Here is a 23,514-nt window from a genome sequence, read left to right as displayed (position 1 = left end):
AAAAATTTATTTGTCAAATGATTTGATAACATACACAACATATAAAAAGTGAAAAAGTGTCAATATAAATAATAATGTGTGTGTAATGATTGGTCACATTGTATAAGCATAAGACAGAAATACATATCATAACACATCATGTAAGAAGCAAACTGATATTGACGTAACTATATCATTTTATGCCATATTTTTAAAGCATTTTCTATTATTTAAAATAGGGGAAGAAAATCCACTTTTTACAAAGTGATATATTATTTTTTTTACAAAAATTTAATTACTAAAACAAAAACAAAAAAATAAAGATACATTTAGTTGAGTGATTTATTACATTTCATGTGGCATTTTGAACATGTACTTATAAAAACTTCAGAAGCAGTTAAAATGTAATATTTTTTTTAATCGAAACATTTAAAATTTAGTTTAGGTCTGGTAAAAATCCTTCAGTTCAATTCAAGTCGTATAGGATGCTGTTGTAGCAACGCACACGATTTCTGTCAATATTCAAGAATAATTTCATCAAAAAGAACATTGCAGCAAATTAGAAAGTTCAGCTCTTACTTCAGAAAACGTGCGCAAGTTTCTGTCAAAATGCGATACAATTTAAAATCATATCAAAGAAAAGTTTAGCTACCAAAGTCACTCAGAAAGAACAGGAATAGCAAAATTTGATTTAAGATTTCTTCGGGCCATCCCTTTCACTGTCGTAATCAGAGGAGAAGCTTCGGAAGTTCCCCTGAGCATACTCTTCAGCATATTGATGGTCATTAGGATCCTCCTTCGGGTTATCCTTACGGTAATAGGCGAAACTCTTCTTCATCATCTTAGGTTCCTTACCCTCTGAAGACTTAGTGTCCTTCTTCACATCTTTTTCTTTTATGGCGTAGTTTTCTGGATCAGCTTTTCTGGGAACACTTTCTGGGTAATCGTAATGGTAATGGTGCTCGATCACCTTTGGTGAATCTCGTTTAGTGTCTTCGACGGGAGCTCTGGGTTCATCTTCATCGAAACCAGATTCAGGGTGACTGTATTCATAAGACTGGATACCAACTTTAGGCTTGATGTCCTTGAAAGCTTCAGGCTTGCGGAGATTGAATCTTTCTTGATAGCCTCTGAAAGATGTCAAAGGATTGCTGAAACTTGGGAAGCTCTTGAAATGTGATTCTAGCATTCGGTCTATGTAATCAGGTGCTAAAGGATCTTTAGCTTCTGGTTTCCTAAACTCGAGCTCAACTGGGCGGCTGCTCTTGTATGTTTCTGGTTCGGTGTCATATTTTTCAAAACTTGCTGATGAATCTACGCGAGACGTATCTGGTCGGAAAACTGGCCGTATTTCGGGAATCTTTGCATCTGGTCCTTCGATGTTAGGATATTCACATTCTTTGGTTATCATCACACCTTTAGGCTTTCCGTTATGAGACTTTTTCTCATCCTCAGGATCCATGATTTTCTTCACCACAGTTCGGCATCCGTTCTCATCAATTTTCTCTTCTCTACGCTCAGGGGCATCTTTCCAGTAAGTTTTACCTAAAAGAATGTAATTATCATCATTAGATTTCATTGCACATATAAGGCAGTGAGAAGCAAAAAGATGTAAGTGCTAAAATTAAAATTTGAAGATAACCAGTACAAATGGTAAGTTAACCTGTCCTCTGTTTTGAGGAAAAGGATAGTAAGCACCGGTAGGTGCTACTATACAGCATGATTTAGAAAAAAAAATTTCAATGAAAGCCTACCTAGGACTACCAAAAGACTTTAAACGCGTCTTACTCAAAACTTGAAAATGCTCACTTACATCCCTTTACTTCTCACTGCTTCATATGCGCTATTTTATGAAACTTATTTTAAGAACAAAATTCAATTTTATTACTTTAATACCAATGAGACCCTCTAAAACAGCTTACCAAAAACATAGTTTTAAAAATGTGTGATTTTAGTAAAAAGAAACACAGTTCAAACTACAAAGTTTAAATTTTGTTTCGATTATCCAATGTAAGTAACATTCTGAGCAGAGTTTAGCAATACTTATTACTTTTTTTTATATTTATTCCCTAATCTTAAAATTATAGGTTCTTTCCCAAAATTCAAAACATTCATTCCCTTGCTTGGAGAAAAATCTGCTAAAATTAAGAAAAACAAGTTTTTCGATTCTGATACGATTTTTCTTTAATAGCAGTGAAATGTTTACTTCTTTTTCTGAAGAATATAATTCGATTATGAATCATTAACTTTTTGTTTACAAAAATGAATAAAGAAATTGCAATTATACCTCTCATCTTTACTTCAGTTGGATCTTTCGAATAGGAGTCATAATCAAATCGAGGTCTGTAAGCGGGAACATCTTCACTGGCCACGGCCTCCAAAATGGCTAATGGATCCCTTGCAAAAGTTTCACTTCCATGAGGACTCATTACGCTAGCTACCAGAGATTCATAGAATTTCTGGACGGGTTCGGATCCAGCTGATTCAAGGTCAGGAATTTGAAACCAGGATGGCTCAAACTGAGTTGCTGATGATTCAAAGCCTCCCAAGTAAAACTCAGGTTCAAATGAAGATCTTCTGGTGCTTTCAGACTCTCCATCAAATCCATACCTTGATTGGATCAATGGTCTTCTGAAGCTGCGATCTTCGAATTCAGCACTGCTTTCTATTCTAAGTTCCGGTTCAGCTGGTTTTAAGTACTTCTTTGGCTTCCTAGATGCACAAATACATTTCAGATAAACTTATAGAGTGCTTTTCTTTGCTTAACATATTAACATTGAATCAACTGTAGCAAAACAATACATTTTTGTTAACAATTCATGGATAATGTCTTGTTTGAGAAATTATAACTCGACTTCTTGAAATCAACGCTTTGAGCAACTGTAAGCAGCGCGTTAACTAAGAATTAGTTTCATCATAACAAAAATTAAGTTCATTGGATTGAAAGTTCACATGAGCACTGCAAGGTGTACAGATCAAGTGCGATGTGCTGCTTAACTTGACTTTTTAACTAGTGGGCGAAATATGTACTGCCCAACCGCGGATTGTGTGGAATTTACAAACGTCCAAGTAAGACGAGTCTATCTGAATGAGGGAGAAAAGTAAAAATTTTTGATGCTCGTGTTCCGCTCATTTGAAGGAGACTCTGCTTAAATTAAAAGCTAGCATACATCTGCAAACACTGATATTCCTAATAACTAATAAATACGTCCATTTTTGCATCTAAACTGGATGTTTGCCTTTCCATGCAATCCGTGGTCGGACAGTATCATGCTATTTTGGGTTTTACTTACAAATTTATTACCCATGCTAATTTCATACCAACTGTGACGGCAACGAAATCTGTGACCGCCTTTCTTCACGTACACAATATAGCTGTATAGCTGTTGATACTGCTGGATGTTTCATGATTTTTAAGCAACCCAAGTTTCACACTAACTGCGAATGTATCAGCCTAGTGCCTTGGAGAGAATTCGAAAATCGTGAATGGTTCAGCAGAAAATCATTTAAACATCCTCTTGCTTCCCGTCTGTTTTGTCTGTTGACCCTAATTGAGAAAATTATCAGATTCGAGAAAACTAGATATTTTTATTTTGGAGCTCCGCTTGGACAGTTTATTTCCATATTTCACCTTTTAGTTTGAACTATTTTTTATTCAATTTTGAACAGTTCAAGAAAAGTTATCTTCGAGGAAATTTGATGCATTAAGGGACCACTACCGCCTTGAAAACGCTTTGCTAGAAAGACAAGTTGGTGCTGAATGTGTACAAAAACTTTTTTTTTATACATGTTTAGTCTCTTCAAAGTCATTTTTTGAACAGTTCAATGAAAAAACTTTTCACCAGCATTTTCGGAAATATTTTTTGGAGAATATATAAATCCCGAACTAAAAGGGGGATTTTCCTTGAAAAACCTTTATTGAAAGAACGTTTGACGCAACTCTATAATACTGTTACTTTTAGGGTATTTTTTGATCAGTACAAAAAAAAGGTATGATAAGCACCTGTAGGAATATTTGTATAAATCCTGAACTCAGAAACGGATTTCATTAAACAAACTTTATGAGATACATCTTTGACATAGAATACGTAAATAGGAAACATTTTTAAAAGCTTTACACAGGGTTTTTTGGAAACTTAGTCAATTACAGCCAATATCTAGCATTACCAGCTAACACTGAATATGAAGTCTCATTTTTAGTATCAAAAAATATCTCCAAATTCTTCACCAAATCTAGTAGCTTATTGGCTATTCTGGATTTTATTATGTTACTACGTTTGTGTGATCCCCCGATATGTCATTCAGTCTTTCATGTGCCGCGATTAAGATTCGGATTTCAACCGGTACAGAGGACTTTGATACCCAGTTTTTCACCAGATGAAGGCACTTGGGTTCTTTTCGATCCAAAATGCACTTGGGATTTAATTTTGTCGAGAATAATCAAAGGAGTACTCAACAGATCTTCCACATACCACGTAATCATACGACGACTTGGGTGCTGACAATAATAGTTTTCTTGCTCTGTTTAGGAAGTTTTTGCCCCTTATGGAGGGTGTTGTAGTTTTGTGAGCTGCTGTTTTTGCTTAGTGCATTTGATTGTATCTATGTAAGAGTAACTTATAGCTTTCATTTTATGTAAATCAGATGAATATTTCATGTCTAGAAATTTTCTAGTAGGGAAAAAGGTATTGTTGAAATAATTTACAACCCAAGTCAAACAAGGGAGAAGTTCAGCTGATGCCAAAAATAGAAGTTGGTAACCGGGAACGTAGAATCATTTAGCTCTGGATGTAACTTTTCATGATATCACAAGAATTCTACTTTATTATATTGCACAGAACATTACAGCGTAGAATGATATTTAAATTGGGAATTATTGAGTAGTTCCAAAAGAATGACTTCAGAATAATTGAATCGTACAATGAGCCTTGCGCAGTGATGGCAGCTTATTTTGAAAATAAAATGTATGAACATGATATTATGGCTTTTCCATCAGCACACTGCAGCATTGGGATTTTTTTAAAGTCAAATGTACTAAAAAACATGAAAATGAACACAAAATCCGATTAAAATGTCAGGGGACACTAGGCTAAACGCTTTTCGGGGCCCCTGTGTTCATGTGCAGTCAAACCTTACAATTTTAGCCATTGGCGGAAGCAGCTTTAGACACCTGAGAGCCCTAAAAAGTGGGAGTCCGTAGGCCACGGCCTAGTTGGATTATTCAGTAATCAGACACTAGGTGAATCCACATAGTTCAAAGTTAATCAAAATCACTGTAACCCCATAGCAGTGGTAGATACAAGGGGAGGGCCCATAGTCGACGTCCCCCCCCCCCCAATCATCGCGAACAGTATTCGTCCACATAGTCTTCAAACACTTTGGGCCTGAAATGTAAACGATTACAGTATCTTTTCAATTCCTCATTTTTTTTTTTTTTTTTTGAAAGTAAATACTTGAAACACTACTTCGCTTCATTGCTTATGAAATTAATTTGCATCGTTTATATCCCCAGTTAGGTACCTGATTCTTGGCGGATGTGGTGCTTTTTATTGACCCCCAAGCAGTTTCAGAAATTTTTCGCATCCAAAATCGTAGGTTCGTTTATAGAGGGGGTGAGGGAGTTTTCATTCTTCATAATGACCTCCCCCCCCCCAAAAATGGTCTTCTGTATCCGCCCTTGCCCCATAGAACAGCTGACGTGCAAAAAGCTATATAAATGATTAACAATAAATTTTAGTGTCTAATAGAAACAGTGGAAATTACGAAATTGCTTTACCTCTGAATAACAATAGCATCAGCCTCAGGATCATCACTGCCCTTGGGCATGAGGATGATTTTTGATTTCTTGGGGGCGTTCCTCACTCGCTCATCGTTCTCAACAAGTCTCTCCAGATCTTTGAGAGACATGGAAGATATCACCTTTGCCTCGAGCTGGGCGCGGACCCTTGCGTCCACTGGAGACGCTCGAGCAGACTCCATTGAGAGCATTATCGCTCCCAGGAGCAAGCACTGTGAAAGAGAGAAATAGGATTTTCAGAAGTTACACGATGGTTAAAATACAGGCAAGAAGTCAACTTTTCAACAAATGGAAGCTAGTGAACACCTCACGGTTGCCAACTTTGTAGTCGATACTAAAGCTGTGCCACAAAGAGTTGGCGGATCAACTGGAAGCGGAAGCAGAACACTTCATTTTGTAAGAGGTCGGATCAGCGAGGATGTACAAGCAGTAAATTGTTCACAGCTCACACATTGCGAAAGATATTAAACCTTTAGGGGGGGGGGAATTTTTTTCCCAGTTTTATTATTTACATCTTGCTATATAGTGTGATATGAAATTACTCTAATTAAAACTTTACCTACACTTTGGTGCCCCCCCCCCCCTCAAATGATGGCGCCTCGGCCCGTACCCCATGTGCCCATGGCTTAATCTGGCCCTGATACCTACAACAAAATGAAGTATTCCGCTTCCGTTTGACTTTCGCTTCCGTCAGTGACAACTTCTTATGGGAGGGTAAACCGATTTGTGACAAAACGTGTAACGACGCAACTCTCGTCTGGCATTCCTTTCGTTCCCGCATACGACAGAAGCGCGCAATCTCGGGGAAATTCCGTTTCTTTACTCTTTTGGTCAGTTTTAAGCGGTAAGTGATAGTAGAAAAAGTAATGAAACTAACAGAAGATGGATAATCATCGCAACATAACGCAATCTCCTAACGAAAGGTAAGTTTAACAATGCTATATAATACCAATAACATTGTAATCAATATATATATTCAAAACAGCATTTAATCTTTAAATTTATTTTCAAAACAAAAACATTTTTGCGATTACTTATACTAAAAATATCTCGCTTCATTTAGGGTTTTGAACTGTGATAAGGTGAACATATTTTAAACGAGCTTCATCCCCGCAGACTCCGCAACGTGGGGGCTGGGGACGACCGAGAAAACAAAAAATAATAAATAAACATTTCATTTGTGTCTCACAGAATAAAATCTAAACTGACTTTAAAACAATCACTCGTTAAAAAGTTAGTTATTTGGGGGGGGGGATCCAATAAAGTGTGCGGCTAGGGTCCCTGGTGAGTTTTGCAGGGGGGGGGGGTCAAAATATAGATCCTAGTCTGGTCGTAATAATACACCAATTTTATCGTTTCAGATTTAAGCTTAACCTTGTAGTTTGTTTATGGTGATAACATTTATTTACAATTAACATTTTAAAACATTATTAAATCTTTAAATTTATTTTCAAAACAAAAACATTTTTGCGATTAGTTATACCAAAAATATCTCGCTTCATTTAGAGTTTTGAACTGTGAAAAGGTGTACATGACTAGAACAAACTACCGCATTACCCCCCGCATTTGCCGGCATCCCGCAAAATATGAGGGTCACCAGATTTTCAACAACCCTTTCCTGGTCCTTTCCGACATGCCGGAAAAAAGTAGGTTAAAAAAAATCATAACAATTTAATACTATAACAAATATATATTCAACTTTTTTTAAAAAATAATATAAGTTCTACGCTGGTGTGCTAAGCACATGAGTATAATTTGTATCTAAACTGTTTATCAAAATTATTGTCACTAGGTGATTCTTTGTAACATAGGGGAAGCTGGGGCTGGAGGGGACAAATTCAGGTTTTCTTTTATTTTCTATAAAACTTTCACAATTGAAATTATTGTTTCTAAAACAGTTTATAAAGCATTTCATTGTCTATTATAAGAATATAGTAACAAAGATGTAACGCCAATAATTTGTTCAGTACAATGAATTGCGGTATTGTAATCCGCTGTCCCTTTCTGCCCCATCATCGGGGTTAAAAGGGACATATGATGGGGATGAAAGGGACACAACAAATAACAGTACTTAATGTTGCAGCACAATTTTATTTGTGTGAAAATACTTTCCCAAACAACAGCATATTCAATGTCATATAAAAGAACAAATATGAAAATTATTTAATGAACAAATTTCTAATTTCTAATGAACAAATATGAAAATTATTTAACACTAAATGAACTAATATCGATTGGAAATTGAAATTGTGCATTCATCCTTGCTGTGCCACCCAATTTCAAAGGCGGCGGCAACTTTGAAACAACATCACTCATATCTACGATGCTAGTGTCTTCATTGTCAGGAAAACCGAATTTCCAACATGTATGACTTTTCCTAAGGAAAGTTACTTTCAGTTCGTCTGTGTCGGGATTATCAACAACCTTTCCTACATAATGATGCACACAGGATTTTCCTAAAAATTTCACTAATACAAAGTCATTTGTCTGGATATTTGTTTTGTTCACAATAAATTCATCATAATCACTTGTTGAATCCAATGCTTGAAAGCTGTCGTCATCATCACTGTCACTAGATGAGATTGTGAGAAGCTTCCGTTTTATTCGTTTCGGATGGTCTTTCTGAATATTGTAAGAAGCACATTTACTTTTGCCTTTACTAGCAACTTTTGCTAAACGTTCTTGTTCCACTCTTTTTTTTTCAGGTGTGTCTGTCAAAATTCGGGACGAACCCTTTTTTCGACCTCTACATGCCTTTCTTGGTGCAGCCTTAGGTTAAGGTCGGATCACTTCTATAGAGAGATGCTTTGTATCATTAGAAGACGGGACTAGCACTGCTAAATCCAATAATGGTTTCTCGACTCCTTTTGATGTACCAGGTTGCGATACAAGATTTTGGCTGGGAGAAGTTTCTGGGGCTATTATTGGGTTCGGTCTGTCTGTAACGTAGGCACTCAAAAAATCCTCCTCAGTAAAGATTTCTTTATTAAAAGGATAAATGCCACTTTTATGAAAACCGGATTGAATGTTCGATCTTGTGAAGGCCAAAGAAAATGCAATGCCTGCAAGTTCGGCCACATTATAAATGGTTATGGTTTTGCCAGGGTTTGTTATCATCCAGTTATAGGCAGCAGCATTGTATCTACCTTTAAATGGGCCAAAGACAGAAACATCGAGTGGCTGCATTCTGTGGCTACAATGAGGAGTAAATGTCAAAATTACTATGCCATTTTCCTTGGAAAACTTTATGATTTCGACACTTATATGTGTTTCACTATTGTCTATTAGTAACAATATTGGATTATCTAGGGTACAGAAAGAATATTTGGCAAGGTGTTTAAGAGCTAGCTGCAAGAAAGTTATCACATGTCATCCATCCAGTCTTATACGCCAATCCAAGGCTCTGTGGAGGTGCACCATGAAGCATAAATTCCTTGTAATTGGATCTTGGAAAAATAAATACAGGTGGCAAAGTATTTCCTATGGCATTTACAATACATAACATAGTAACGAGTTGACCCCTTTCGCCTGATGTTATTTGTGAAACCTGCTTTTGACCACGTTTTGCAATAATTTTGGGTGGTTTATGTACAGTTGTAATCCCGGTTTCGTCAGCATTATAAATCCTGTCTGCTGTAAATTTGTAGCGATTCATTACTTCTTCAAGTTTCTCATAGAATATTCTGACATTTAAAGCATCGAAACTTGTTGCTCGGGACAGACTAGTTGGCTCAGGAGTACGGAGAGAGAGATTCCCACTTCGTTTCATAAATCCCTTCAGCCAGTCATAGCCAGCTTGCTTTGTGCTTTTCCAAACATCCGGAATCAGCGGCGATTCTATAAGCAAAGCATATTCATAAGCAAGTGTCCTGGTTTGCACAGCAGTTAATCCATGACTAATTTTTGCAGCTTTAACTAAATAAGAAGCTAATTCAGTTTCTTGTTCAGAAGTAAACACTCTTCTATTGCCAATGTTTGGCTTGTGAGTAAATTCTTTAACTTCTCCCATCTCTTTATACATTTTGATTTTTCGTGCTAAATATGATTTAGCAATCCCATATTGTTTAGAAACTGATCTAACTGATTGTCCATGAACTAGAACTTCATTTACAGCTGCTTCCATCTCAGATCCAGTCTTTCTGACTCTATCTGTCTTCCTTTTGTAGTTACGTACCATATTTGCAACTGAAAAAAAAAGTTGTAAAATTTGTATGTCTTAGTTTGATTTTATTAAATTAATAAAATATACCTGCAGTTTAAAGTTATTTAAATTATACATTAACAAAGCATTTTTTCATAATTTATTATTAAAATTTTAATGCAATATATTAATTATTGAAATAATTAAAAAAAAAAGAAAATTTTAAACATAAGCAAATTTTTTCTGGGGCTGAAAGGGACATGTCCCTTTCAGCCCCGATGATAGTGTCCCTTTCAGCCCCAAATTCATACATTACATACACCACATGGCTGCTAAGCCTAACTTTCTGTCCTGTGAAAATCGCTTATCAGAGATTTTTAGGTATTTAATGTACTTTTAATTAACACACAAAGATTATTTCTATAACTAAATACACTTTAGTTCTGAAACAAAATATAAATAGAAGTATAACTTACTTTTTGATGAGGAAAATTAACTTCAGTATTTGCAGATAAAAATAATTGTTATGTTGACAAATTGACTTGGTCTACCAACTATAAACATCTGGCTCCCTCTGTTAGCAGTAAATGAAAACTTCTATTTACATCAGGTTTTAAGAAATATATAATGTCCCTTTCAGCCCCTGTCCCTTTCAGCCCCACTTTCCCCTATACTACCTAAATATATTGTTTTATGAATATTTGTGAATGGGAAATATTAAAATAAAATTCTTGAAAAAGTGGCATCTAAATAAAATACATGGAGGCATAAAAATTTAAAAAGTGATTTCAGATTTCTCATTTTGAGCTCAGCTGCAGATTCCATTTTTGTGCTTAGCCAGGCAGAGCAGATCAGTTTATTAGTATTGATAAACAGTTTAATTTTGTACAAATATTTATTAACTATAGTAAGATAACGCATCATCAAACTACCACGAATTTTTTTCATCTCGACGACCTGAAATTTATTGGTTCTTTTTTGAAAAAGAGATTACCTTGGGAATTTATTATTATTTTTTCCTTGTAAAGTTTGCTTTGCGGTTGAAACAGATGGGAAAATCTACTTTTTGTGTGGTTTCAAAATAAACCTTGAATTATCCGGCACGCTGGTCAACCTCGCTTTTTTCCGATATGTCGGCTAATGCGGGGTAATACGGTACATCCCCGCAGACTCCGCAACGCGAGGGTAGGGGACGGTCGAGAAAACAAAAATAATAAATAAACATTTAATTTGTTCATCACAGAGTAAAATTTAAAATGTTTCGTAAGTTTGTGTATTTTTTCTGATAAACGAAATATTTAGAAACGACGCGTCATTTAATCTATTGTTTTTGCGCCGACATCAAAACTTATGTTTAAAAGTAGTCTGAATGGTAATCCAAGAATAAAATTATTTTTCATTTAGAGCAATCCAAATTACCATTACAAATGATTAATAAGCCAGAAGAAGCCACTACAAGTCACGGAACTGTACTTGATGCAGTCTTAGCAAGATTTTTAGATAACATATAATGCAAAAATTTTGTTGCTTATTATAGTTATCATAAGCCAACTGCTACTTTCATAGCATTAAGTAATGATAATAATTTAATCCCATGAAAGTTATCACTTCTGCCGAGCGTCTCGTGAGGCACATCCCCCCCCCCCCTTTTCCATTTTGGCTCAAACCGCATATTCAGACGACAATTTGTTGCTTTTCAATGAATTTTTAAAATGTGCCACGGACTTTTCCGACACCCTGTATTTAAAACAGTTCAATGTGTTATTGGTACCTTATACAAAGGTACCATTAAAGATAAGTGGTGTACTTTTTATCCAAAATGTTTGCAAAAAATTATTTTTAAACCTTACTTAACAGGCTGTAAATTTTATTAATCTTAGAGATATATTTGATGTGTAAAGCCTTTTTGAGCAATCACGAATTGCTTATTGTTTTCACTTGACCGTTGAATGACGTCCGCGTCCTTTGATTTTTGTTTTTCTATGTTTGTAGTGCATGCAGGCTCTCATGTGCCCCGGAATCGAACTATTTATGAACGAACTTCTCGAATTAACACAATCCTTTTTACACGAAAACTGTATCCAGCACACAACATCCAGTATCCAGCCCACAGCATCCAGTATCCAGCCCACAGCATCCAGCACATAACATCCAGCACCCATCCCTTGGCATTGATTTGAATTTCGAAGTCTTGAACTCAAATTATGGTTGCGATAAAAGCCATTAATAGAAACGAGAAACCCAACGAGTCGGGTTGTATCTCAACTCGTAATTGCGAAAAACATAATATGAGAATTCAAGATCTCAAAATTCAAACTAATTTTTGATACGTTATCTGAATTTAACCTTTTTATGTGTTGCCTGTTGTTCCATTGTCATTCTTTAAAAATTTTAGGAAATAAACACTACTCAACGAGTGGAGGAGCATTATAGTTTTTTTTATTGCATCTTATTTTCACTCGTGCAATCCGAGGGTTGCAAGAAGATTAGACTAAAGACTAATGCTGTATTATATTCTTATTTTTATGTTGTATTATCTGGTTTAATGCTCAAACAATTGTTGTTGTTGTTGTTGTTGTCTTGTCCATGATGTGCAAAAGAAATGCACTATCCATGGAAGGTAGGGTTGCCAGAGCCTCGAGAGACTGGAAGAAAACATTAATTAAAACACATAAATACAACGGGAATTTTTCCTAAAAATTATGGTAAGAAATTTCTAAAAACGTTATGAACACCAAGTTAGACTCGCATAGAGGGAAAGGCTGCCACTGATCATTGAATCGAAAATTAATCGATTACATTAACTCGCCTCATTAATTATCGATGCGCTCCAACAGTTAATATACATCGCTTTAAATGTATTACGTGCAGAAGAGTCAACAACAGCAGACAAACAATTAAACTCTATCATTTCGTTCTCTGATTGTTTACGTTCTGGCTTGATGTTTTTTTAATTTCCGCTTCGTATGATCGTGAAATACCATTTAAACCTCCTTCTCAAACAATGTGTTATTCACCATTACACGGCAGGTGATTTAACAACTGTGACCGCGAACGGTTATGAAAGGACGCAGTGGTCACCTCTCCCAGCCTCGTGGTGCAAATGTTTGGAACAAGCCTTTCGAACCCGTAAGGCAAACAAAACCGTGCTCCGGAGCCTTCTCTGATGCAAGACGGAGTAGAGGCGACCTCAATGACTAATACTCAAAAAAAGAAGAAGAAAATGACAGCACAAAACGTTTTGGAAGAAAAATTACACCCTGTTAGAAGTTTAACTACGTGGGGAAAAAAGAGTTTCAGATTTGTAGATATTTATAAAACCTCTAGAGTTTGAGTTGCAAACTTGAATTTTGAGTACGAACTTGATTATGAAACAATAATCAAATTAATGACCCAGTGGAAAAGAAGAAAAAGACAGTGCATAAAGGTTTGGCAAAAAAATTATACCCTATTAAAAATTCAACTAGGTAGGGAAGAAAAGAGTTTCAGATTCGTAAATATTTATAAAACCAAGACAATAATCATCTTATAACTCCACGGTATTTGACTCGATCGAGTTCCAAGCTATTTTGTCTGTTCTGCATTTTGAAACATTTGATGGCTGATGACTCTAAATAAGCTATACTATACCAGTCAAAGTTAATTTCGTTATTTTTCTTTCTTTGAGAATCATGAGGGAAAGATATTTTTGGAGAGAACTTCTGAGGGTGACTCCCAGCACTTGCGCCTGGTACAAGAGAAAACCAGAAAACACCGTTTAGACTATTTTATAGGGGTTAGAAAGTGAGCTACTTCACCTTTTTGTATGCTGCAATAGCAGAATAGGACATCTGAACCTTGTGCACCCTTAGGAACCCTGTGGTTGTGAACCAAATGCTTAAAAGCTGGTCCAGAATTCGCGCAATTGCTGCTGCTTTGAGAAACGAGGAAATGAGATAGTGGTTGTGACCAGGTCTGGATTTACGTACAAGCAAAGCAAGCTATAGCTTAGGGCCCACGCTTTGTTAGGCCCCCAAATCTCAGAAATTAGCATGATTCGTTCCAAAAACAAAAGGAAAGTACTTGAAAAAATAAATTTCATTTTACAATCAAGTGCTCAAATATCAGAGATTGGAAAGTACAAATGAAACAGTGAGAAGCAAAGGGATGTAAGTGAACATTTTCAAGTTTTGAGTAAAACGCGTTTAAAGATAACATCCTAGGTAGGCTTTCATTGAATTTTTTTTTAAAATCATCCTGTACATGTACAGCAGCAACTACCAGGGCTAGTACCATCTCTTGCCCGAAGACAGAGGAGAGGTTCACCTACCATGTGTACTGGTTATCTCCAAATTTTTAACCACTTCTTCCAAATTTTGCCACTTACATCCCTTTGCTTCTCACTGCCTCAAATGAAATGTGTTAAATAATTTTAACTGTTCTAGAGTCCTTGAAAATAATTAGATAAGTCTTTGAAAATCCTAAGCAAAGTAGGCTCCAATTTTATTTCTTATCATGTGCATAAATTATGAATTTTTCAAATGGGTAGTATGTTACTCTCTTGTTACCTATTTTCTAAAGCTGTACACCATTTCTTTTAAAACATTTTTTACTATTGATCATTTTATATTTAATTCATTGTTGTATTTGTCGGTGTGTTGTAGGGGTGATAAAAAACTAATTGTACCGAAAGCCAATGTGAGCAAATAACAATGCATTGTCTTTTCTCTTCCAGCGCTTTTTCTTTCTGTCAACTGCTTTCATTGATTTGTCGAATCAAAAAACAATTTTTACTGTGTATTATCTTAATTTGCGATAGAGTATATAACTTTTAGTTTTTGTTTGCTTATTTCTGTCTTGATATTTTTGAAGTTCCAACTACATCATATAAGGTTTCAAAATGTAGAATTTTATATCTATTTTTCAAAATTTTCTCCGGGGGAGAAACTCCCGAGCCCCCTATAATTGGGGATATTCTAACTTCTACTTAAAAGAAGTCTTGGGTCTCTTGATACCATTCTCCCTCTTAAGGTCAACATAAAAAGAGAACATCAGAGAAAACACATTAAAACACGATTAAAAAACTAAAAGTATTGCTGAATGTATCAGAGAAAAGAAACAAATATAGTAAAGGGGGGATTAATAAAATGCCTCTTACACCACCAAGAGAAACTACAAAAGGGGCCCCATACATCAATTAGCTTAGGGCCCCGTTAAGTCTAAATCCGACGCTGGTTGTGAGACGTTGACCAGTCCTCATAAAAAAATTGAATGAGGGTTTTTTCCAGCTCCCGTTCAATAAACAAGCACGGTGTAACTTTTCAGATAGTTCTTTACGAAAGCAGCTTTCCTGCAAGATGCTCTAAAACGATGGGAAAAACACAAGTACAAAGAATATCCAACCGAAAAAACAGCCAGAATGAGAAAAAGAAAAACGGTATTTCTATATGCGAAACATGTAGACCATAATTTATTACCAGAGACAGGAAACTATTTTTCTCAAGCTCAATTTTCATGAATTTAAACTCGTCACGCTGATATAGTTTCGTCTGCGTTAGCTCAAGTAAAGCCTTCCGAAAGCAAAGCCGGAAAAGAGCAATTGTTTTGGTTTTCAATTAATATGTTCGCTAAGTAATATAAAGCCTATACCGCTCTCTAGCTTGATACTCATAGCAGAAAAATGTTTCATGGGAAGGGGGGTTGTCACATGAAATGTTTCCAAAATAAAGACTGAAAACGTAATTTTAGGCCCTTGCATGTGTGTTCAGAAATATAATTTTGTAGCTTCATGAGGGGAGGGGGCAATCCACTCCCTTTTGCTACGCCGCTGATTGATAGAGCCCTCTTCGTACCCGCCTCAATTCCTAACTCATTGGCGTTTTCGAGAAAAGAGTGTAAGATATTCGTTTCTTTAAAATTATGATTCAGAAAAATCAGTTGACAGCAATTTCGGTGCAATAAAAAAATTTAATCGCTAAAAAACAAAATAGGCTCCTTTCGCATCATACATTCTACGTTGGGACTCATCTGTCTTTAAATTCAAAACTGATGAACAAATTTCGGCCTCCCCCTCATTCTTCGTGAATTTATGCATTTCAAATTATCAAGTTGTTATACATTCCAAAAAAAAACACAAAAAAAAAACACATAACAGAACGTAACTCGAATTAATTTAAATCGTTATTTTGTTTTTGCCTTTATTATATATTCGTAGATGTAATGTTAAATATGGGTTATATTAATTTCATTTTGTCAAGCGTTATTAAGAACTTAAACAGATCAAGTATATCTCACAGAAAAGAAGCGAAGTTTAAGTGCAAAAACCTTTCTAGCTACTGCATCGTGTTTGTATTATTTTCCATAGCATTTTTTTCTCTCTCTCTTTATCGTACATATGAAATTTGCTTTGAATTGGCGTCTCTTTTTCTCCTGCGTTCCTACAGCTTTTTCCGTGCTTTTCGGACCATGTCCAAATGTTCGACAATGAAATGACCTGCTTCTGAACACCCGAGTCAGCGGATGTTGAGAAACTAAACTGTGCAAACGACAATTGGTCGTCATTTGATTTGATATTTTTTATTTATTTTATTTCACTTGTTTATTTATTTTTCGAACTTGTCTGCTCAAAAGAATGTCAGGAAGTGGAGAAATTTAGACAATGTTAACATTCCATGAGTTTCATAGAAACAGAATTAAAAAGCCAGACCATTTTTCACTTTTTTATTCCGATTCTATTCATTTATTTATTTATATATTTATTTCTAAGTTAAAAAGTGTCACTACATTTTTACAAGGTTTTTTTTTATGAATAAATTCTGAAGACATTAAGGTTTTATCTATTGCAACTAATTTAACCATCTGGAAATCAACTACAATTTCGTGAAAATATTCATTAAATATTCATAAATGAGTAAGGATCGAATGACCAAATAAATCACTAAAAATTAAAGCCAAATTAGAAAATAGAGTATAAAAACCTACTATAAAAAAATACGTAAACGAACTAAGCTTAAGGTAAGGGAAAGAATTGATGTTGAACATATAGAATCGCATTCAAAATAAAATTCCAGATTAGAAATGATTTGGTGAAAACGCGTAAATACATATATCTATATTTTTAGTCAGCGCTAAATTTCTACCAAAACAAGTGCAGGAACCCGAGATTCTTCAGAGACGCAATGGTGAGCTGATTGGTAAAGCGTCCCGGGTTCGATGGCCAGCCTGCCAAATTTCCCGAAGTTTGTTAATGGTGACTGGCACAAGTTGTATATGTCGTGGTCACAATGTCCTCCAAATGAATCAATACCTTTGGGGGGGGGAGCTGGACCAGGGGGTTGCTCATCTTCTGATCCGGATAAATAAAATAGATCTGTCTTTAAGACCCCAGAAAGAACACCCAGAGCACCGGGAGGGGGCGAGGGGGGGATCGAAACCACGTCCTTCAGAGATCTACGGAGGCTCTACCGGATCGTTTTATATTATAGTTTACTGCCAAAATATGGTGCACTTTCGAAGATGAAAAGTTATTCTATGACAAATGAACAGTATTTTAACAACATTATTAGACAATCAACTAGTTTTTTACTTCATCAACAGCAAAAAAAGTATAACATATATTTTTCGTTTACTTATATTTCAGTTTCAACTAGAATCATAATACCGACAAGAAAAGTATGGGAAAATGCTGAAATGCTCGGTGGTATAAAATATGTAAATATGCGGTAAATCAGAAAAGTGATTTCACACCATTTGACCAGTGCATTGACATGGTGCATCAATCTTCGCATGAAGAAAAATAAGTGAGCGACGCCGTGGCCAATTGCATCGATAACTGCTAAAACGTTTTTTCAAACTGTGATTTGTATTTCTCAAACTTAAAATGCAGTAATATTTAATTAAATTATTTATTTATTTATTTAATGAAAATACTCAGTAATGTACCTCAAAAAGATTTTTATCAATGAATATGTTATCAACGTTTTCCAACTTTGAAAACATTCTTTCTAATGGGGTGCAGAGGAATTGGATCTGAACTAATCGTTTTTGGTGAATAGTTTAGTTCAAATTGATGTTAATGCATTTGAGATTATGAAGTAAAATAAATATACGAATGACATCAATTGTGAATAACAGATATCAGAAGATTTCCAATTCAAATAAAAATATTTAATTAAAAATTATAACCATTTCGATGTGTGCTGTGTAACACACATATTTAAATTTGAACAGCGTATGGCTTGTTTTATGCAACGTATGCCTTGATAACAGGAAAACTATTTCCGAAAATTCATGAAAAAAAAATCTTCATGTGAGCATTAAAAGCAAACTGTTGAACATTTTTTAATTCAGTATGAAAAAAGAAAAAAATGCCAGACGGGAACATGTACCACACTAAGAGGTTAGATAAGATTAAATTTTAGAAATTGCTTGTTTATTTCAATGCCACGAAAACACAACAATGCAATCTGATGGTTGGAAACCTGATGTAATGAAGGTCTTGACCAGGAAATACCTATTTCTGATGCTATTTTAATGAGAAACCTTCAGTAATAGTCAGATAGTTAAGCTGAGAAAATTACTTTTTTTCGTCTCACGAGCGAGTTTTGCAGCTTCCGTTCAACTGAGGAGGTAAATGACCCTTCTAAGATTCAAAACGTGTTTTTGGAGGAAACAGCTGAAAATCTTTTGCGAAAATGAATTTGTTAATGCTTACTTTTTTTGAAATCTAGCCAGAGACTTAATATGAATGAATGGTATGTATCGCATTATTACTAACTAGAAAATCGCCCGTGAATGTATAACGGGTGAAAATTCCTTCTACATTTGAATGAAGTAATTGCCTGTTTGGTGATATTTTGATAGTTGAAATTGTAACCCTAACTCCAGTGGGATTAACCCTAAACTCCAGTCGGTAGCATTCATTGTTGACCGTTTTTTTCGTTTACAAACTAGGAAACTGAAAAGCAATTTCAATATTTATATTCATGCGATAAAAAATATACATAAAAATTCCTCTCCGACGGCTTAAAAGCAATGTTATGCCTTCAAGCAACTACTATACCGAAAAGAAAAACACTTTTTAAACATCTTTTAACACATAGAAATTCTCTCAGAATGCAAAACATAAAATAGCTAACTAATTTGTATTGCATTTATCACAGAAAGGGAAATCGATTTTAAAAGAACCTACATGCAAGCAAGCACTATCCCCATTTACAATTAACCCCATATCATGTTCTTTTTTTTTTTTTTTTGCCAGGCCATTATTCGCTTCCTCCTCATACTTGAAGCACCACCAATTGAAATCCTCCACAGCCATCAGGCTCCAGAATTGGCAGATCTTTACATCAAGACTTTAGGAGACATCTCAACCTTTCGCAATCTGCACTTTATTAAGTACGGCAACAATATTACTTGACTGTTATAGCAGGGCTTTCTGAACCACGGCACCCTTTGAAGAATTAGAATTCTCTCACGGCACTGCAGTTTATGTGTTACGTACGTAAATGTATGTTTTGGTACTATAAACACTTAGTGAAACCATCTCCTCTCCCTGCGGCATCCCAGGGTGCCGCGGCACCACACTTTGTGAACTCTTGTTTTATATTTAAAACTATGTTTTTTAATACACAATGTCAATGGAAAAAGGGGCCTTTTTTTTTTTTTTGCAATCTGAATGTACCGAAAATGCTGGCTACTTTGGCTAGGGTCCTTCTTTGGACCAAATTAAAAAAAAAAAAAGCTACAACGTTCTCTGTAAACCTTCAGGAAGCAATTTTGAAACTTATTTTGACAGAATCCGTTAGAGAGCAGCTTCAAGGACTCAGTAATGTATACCAAGTAGTTTGATAGTTCTCCACAAGGAGCAACACTGCTGGTTTTTGTTCCTCGTGCTAACATGTGTCTTTATAACTTCTCAGACTTTTACATGTATAAAAGCAGTTCTGTAACAGCTAAGAGTTTGTTAGGTACGTATTTATGAATACTATTCGATATTTTTTGTAGTAACATAGTTGTACTTCTCATTTCTGTTAAGGTTTTTATTAAATAATTTTACAATAACCGCATATCTCCTAGCCTAAAACTTGCGACCTACTTCGGCCTAGCATAAAAACTTGAAGAAAACCCGTCAGAGAGATTTTGAAAAGAGAAGAAAAGCAAAAAGTAAAACTCCTAACTGGAAAAACACTAGAAAAACCTAGGAATTTTCAGCAACGGATTAAGAGAGCGATTATAGACTCAAATCCTCAGGGCTCAGTTACATATTGCATTTATTATGGAAGATGAAGAGGAACTAAAAATTGCTGGAAGTTGCAAACTTGCATCTAAGTTTTACAAATTTTATTAAATGTTAAATTTGTTGGAAAGTTTACTAAATTTTGTTATTGTCGAATGGAATGAACTCGTGTTTCCAGGGATAACTGTTCATGCTTGAGAGGAAGGAGCTAATGTTCAGAGCATGGAACGCAACAAAAAGTTTTGGAAGTGACGAAAAGGATCCTTTGTTTTAAGAATGGTGTTACCTTACCAAAATTATTCAACTTCCAAAACTGGTGAAACGTTGACTGTTTCCCAGGTGGTAATGTCTGAGATAATAACTAGGTAGGCACACACATTTTTTAAAAAATTTAACTTTCGTTCAAACAAAAATGTATGACTCAAACTTGTCAACAAAACAAAAAAAATGTATTTTTCTTTCAAATAAACAGTTCTTCCTGTGAACACACGTCTTTCTTTATCTCAAGTTAGTTCTACAATGGTTTTAAATCGGAAGAACTACTTTGGGACAAAGTAACATAAACGTAAGGGTAACATTGGCCCAAATTTAAAACAATTAAAAGGAATAGTAATACTTTGAAACAAAGTGATCAGTGTTTAAAAATTAAATTAAGAGAACTCTAGCTGTGTAAAACAGGTGTCCACAGCTTGGAAATATGAATAGCTATAAAATTCTTGTGTGAGAATAAGATGAGAAAAGTTACAAAATGTGGGCCAAAGTAACCCGCGTTTACGGTATGTAGTCCGTAATGGATTTTTGAAACTTGTTAAAGTTTAATTTATTATTTATTATAGGAATTATTTTTATTCTAGCCATATATTTTACACTTATATTTGTAATTTAAATTGATCCCGCAAAAGAAAAGGGTATGCAAAAAAAGAAAAGAAAACGAAAAACTTAAACGGAAGTATTTTAATATTTAAAAATATAAATTTTGTAATTTTAAATTTGATAATTTTTACAAAAAAAATTTTCGCATTTACCAATGTTTTATTAAAATAATTTTACTTCGTCTTTTTTATAAGTTCCATTAAAATTTAAATCTCACTTGTAGAGAAATAGTACGTGCATTTTTTAACAATGTGTCCGTGTCTTTTTGTTCATATTTGTTGACACCCGAGACAGACTAAACTTGTCTGAACATTGCTAAGCAATCACTCAGACTCAGATAGCTAAAAAAAACATTGTATAATAGTAAACAATCACTCAGATTGGTTAAAAAACATTCAACGATATTAAACAATCACTCTGATAGCTTAAAAACCATTTAACAATACTAAACAATCGCTCAGATATCTAAAAGAAACATTGAACAATACTAAGCAATCACTCAGTCAGATTTAAAAAAAAAAAAAAAAGAAAAGAACTATACTAAACAATCTCTCAGGTAGCTAAAAAAACATTGAACAATATTAAACAATCACTCAGAAAGCTTAAAAAAAAAACATTGAACAATACTGAACAATTACTCACATAGCCAATGGCGTGCACAGGATGGGGGAGAGAGACACCTTTTGGTCCGCCCCGGAGACTGAAGGGGGCCTAATATTTTTAAAACTATGTGTGAAATATATGGGTAAACAATATGGCGGGGGGGGGCGGAAAAGTCATTTGTGATGGGCCCCGAAATTTCTATGCACGCCCCTGCAGATAGCTTTAAAAAAACATTGAACGATACTAAACAATCAATTCAGATAGCTAAAAAAACTTTGAACAGTACTAAGCAATTATTTAGATAGCTTACGAAAAACATTAAACAATACTGAACACTCACTCAGGTAGCTAAAAGCAACATTGAACATACTAAACAATCACTCAGATAGCTTAAGAAAAACATTAAACAAAACTAAACAATCACTCAGATAGCTTAAGAGAAACATTGAACAAAACTAAACTATCACTCACATAGCAAAAAAAACAATACCTGAAACTCACCAGAAACATGGAGCTCCTGCGCATAATGACGAAAATTTGAATCGAAAAAATCTTGCTCAGAACTTAGAACTTCGGAACAACTATCGCGGTCACTCCGAGGAAACTGACTGATCCCAGACGAGATATTCCCGTTTGTGCTACCCCCTTGAAACCCGAAAAGAGCGCTGCAACCAGTTGGACTCCGTGATCACCGGACCATGACCATGGAAATCAGCAAGCAAAACGGGCACAAATAGCGGCCGGTTCAAGGCGGTAACAGGATGTTTCGGTTTTGTGTTCGTCTGTAATTTTTTATTGATGCCAAATGCGTTTCTAGTCATCGGAAACGATATTCCACGGTATTAGAGTTCGAAAATTCTTCGTTTCCTGGTTATTAGATGGTGTCTCGTTCCTGCGAGAGAACCGATTTATTCTTATTACGTGAGACGAAACACTTAGAGGAGATGGGAAAACAAAAGGGTGTAGGAAATTACAAGAGCTTGATTCGTTTCGTGTGGAATATGTATCAAAAAATTGAATATGCCTTATTGAAACGTTCATCAAACAAGTGCTGCTGATATAATTGGTCATTTTGGCTAAAATATATCATTCTATGCAAAATACCTGTATAAGGTAAAGTAAAAAATAACAATGTCACAAAGCACAAATTGCAGATTACTGCAGACACGTGTTTCGGCATTACAAGGAACGCTTTTTTCAATGCAAAAAAAATGAGCTTATGGATAAAAAGACATCCGACAAAAGGACGCGCTCCTTGTAGCGCAGAAACACGTATCTGCAGCAATCTGCAATTTTTGTTTTTTGACGTTGCTATTTCTAACTTTACTTTTCAGCACAAAGGTATTGTCTTATTTATCTTCCTGAAAAAAGGGTTTTAAAATGTTATGAAATCAAAAGTTAATAAACATAAAGTATAAAATGATAAAGTACAGAGTAAAGTAGAATAAATACCTTATAGTGCTTGAAAAATAAAATAGAAAATAACAACGTTTAACTGTACAAAATTGCAGATTTCTGCATATACGTCTTTCGAAGTTACAAGAAACCCTTTTCCGATGCAAATACATCGGATCCATTTTCATCCATAAGCACATTTATTTTGCTTTGAAAAAGGAGCTCTTTGTCACCCGACACACGTGTATGCAGTAATCTGCAATGTTGTGCAACTAAACGTCGTTATTTCTTTAAGTACAGGGTGGTCCAGAAGTAGGCGTACCCGCTTTTTGATCAACAGTATATTAGCTATGCTTGAATTTTTCGTCGTAGACAGTTACCCAGAAGTCAAGCACCACTCAGCTAAATTCTGCACCACGTTCTTGTAAATGTTTTGAGAGGTTTCAGGTTTTCAGAGGTGTTTTACCGCACTCATACTGCATTTACCTGCCCACGACACGGAAGTGTAAT

At 35.2% G+C, this 23,514-nt stretch overlaps 1 protein-coding gene across 1 annotated transcript; it reads right to left on the bottom strand.

Moving 5' to 3' along the window:
• Nucleotides 1–21: 21 nt before the first annotated feature.
• On the bottom strand, nucleotides 22–22,229 carry LOC129217187 (uncharacterized). The gene is made up of 4 exons (XM_054851450.1): nucleotides 22,111–22,229; nucleotides 5,756–5,988; nucleotides 2,267–2,691; nucleotides 22–1,524 (listed from the first exon to the last, which is right to left on the bottom strand). The coding sequence occupies exons 1-4, from the start codon at nucleotides 22,132–22,134 to the stop codon at nucleotides 671–673; spliced, it is 1,536 nt and encodes a 511-aa protein (XP_054707425.1). The 5' UTR covers nucleotides 22,135–22,229; the 3' UTR covers nucleotides 22–670.
• Nucleotides 22,230–23,514: the final 1,285 nt, after the last annotated feature.

Source organism: Uloborus diversus, chromosome 2, assembly GCF_026930045.1.
Source record: "Uloborus diversus isolate 005 chromosome 2, Udiv.v.3.1, whole genome shotgun sequence".
Taxonomy (NCBI): domain Eukaryota; kingdom Metazoa; phylum Arthropoda; class Arachnida; order Araneae; family Uloboridae; genus Uloborus; species Uloborus diversus.
This window is presented reverse-complemented; position numbering and strand designations above follow the sequence as displayed.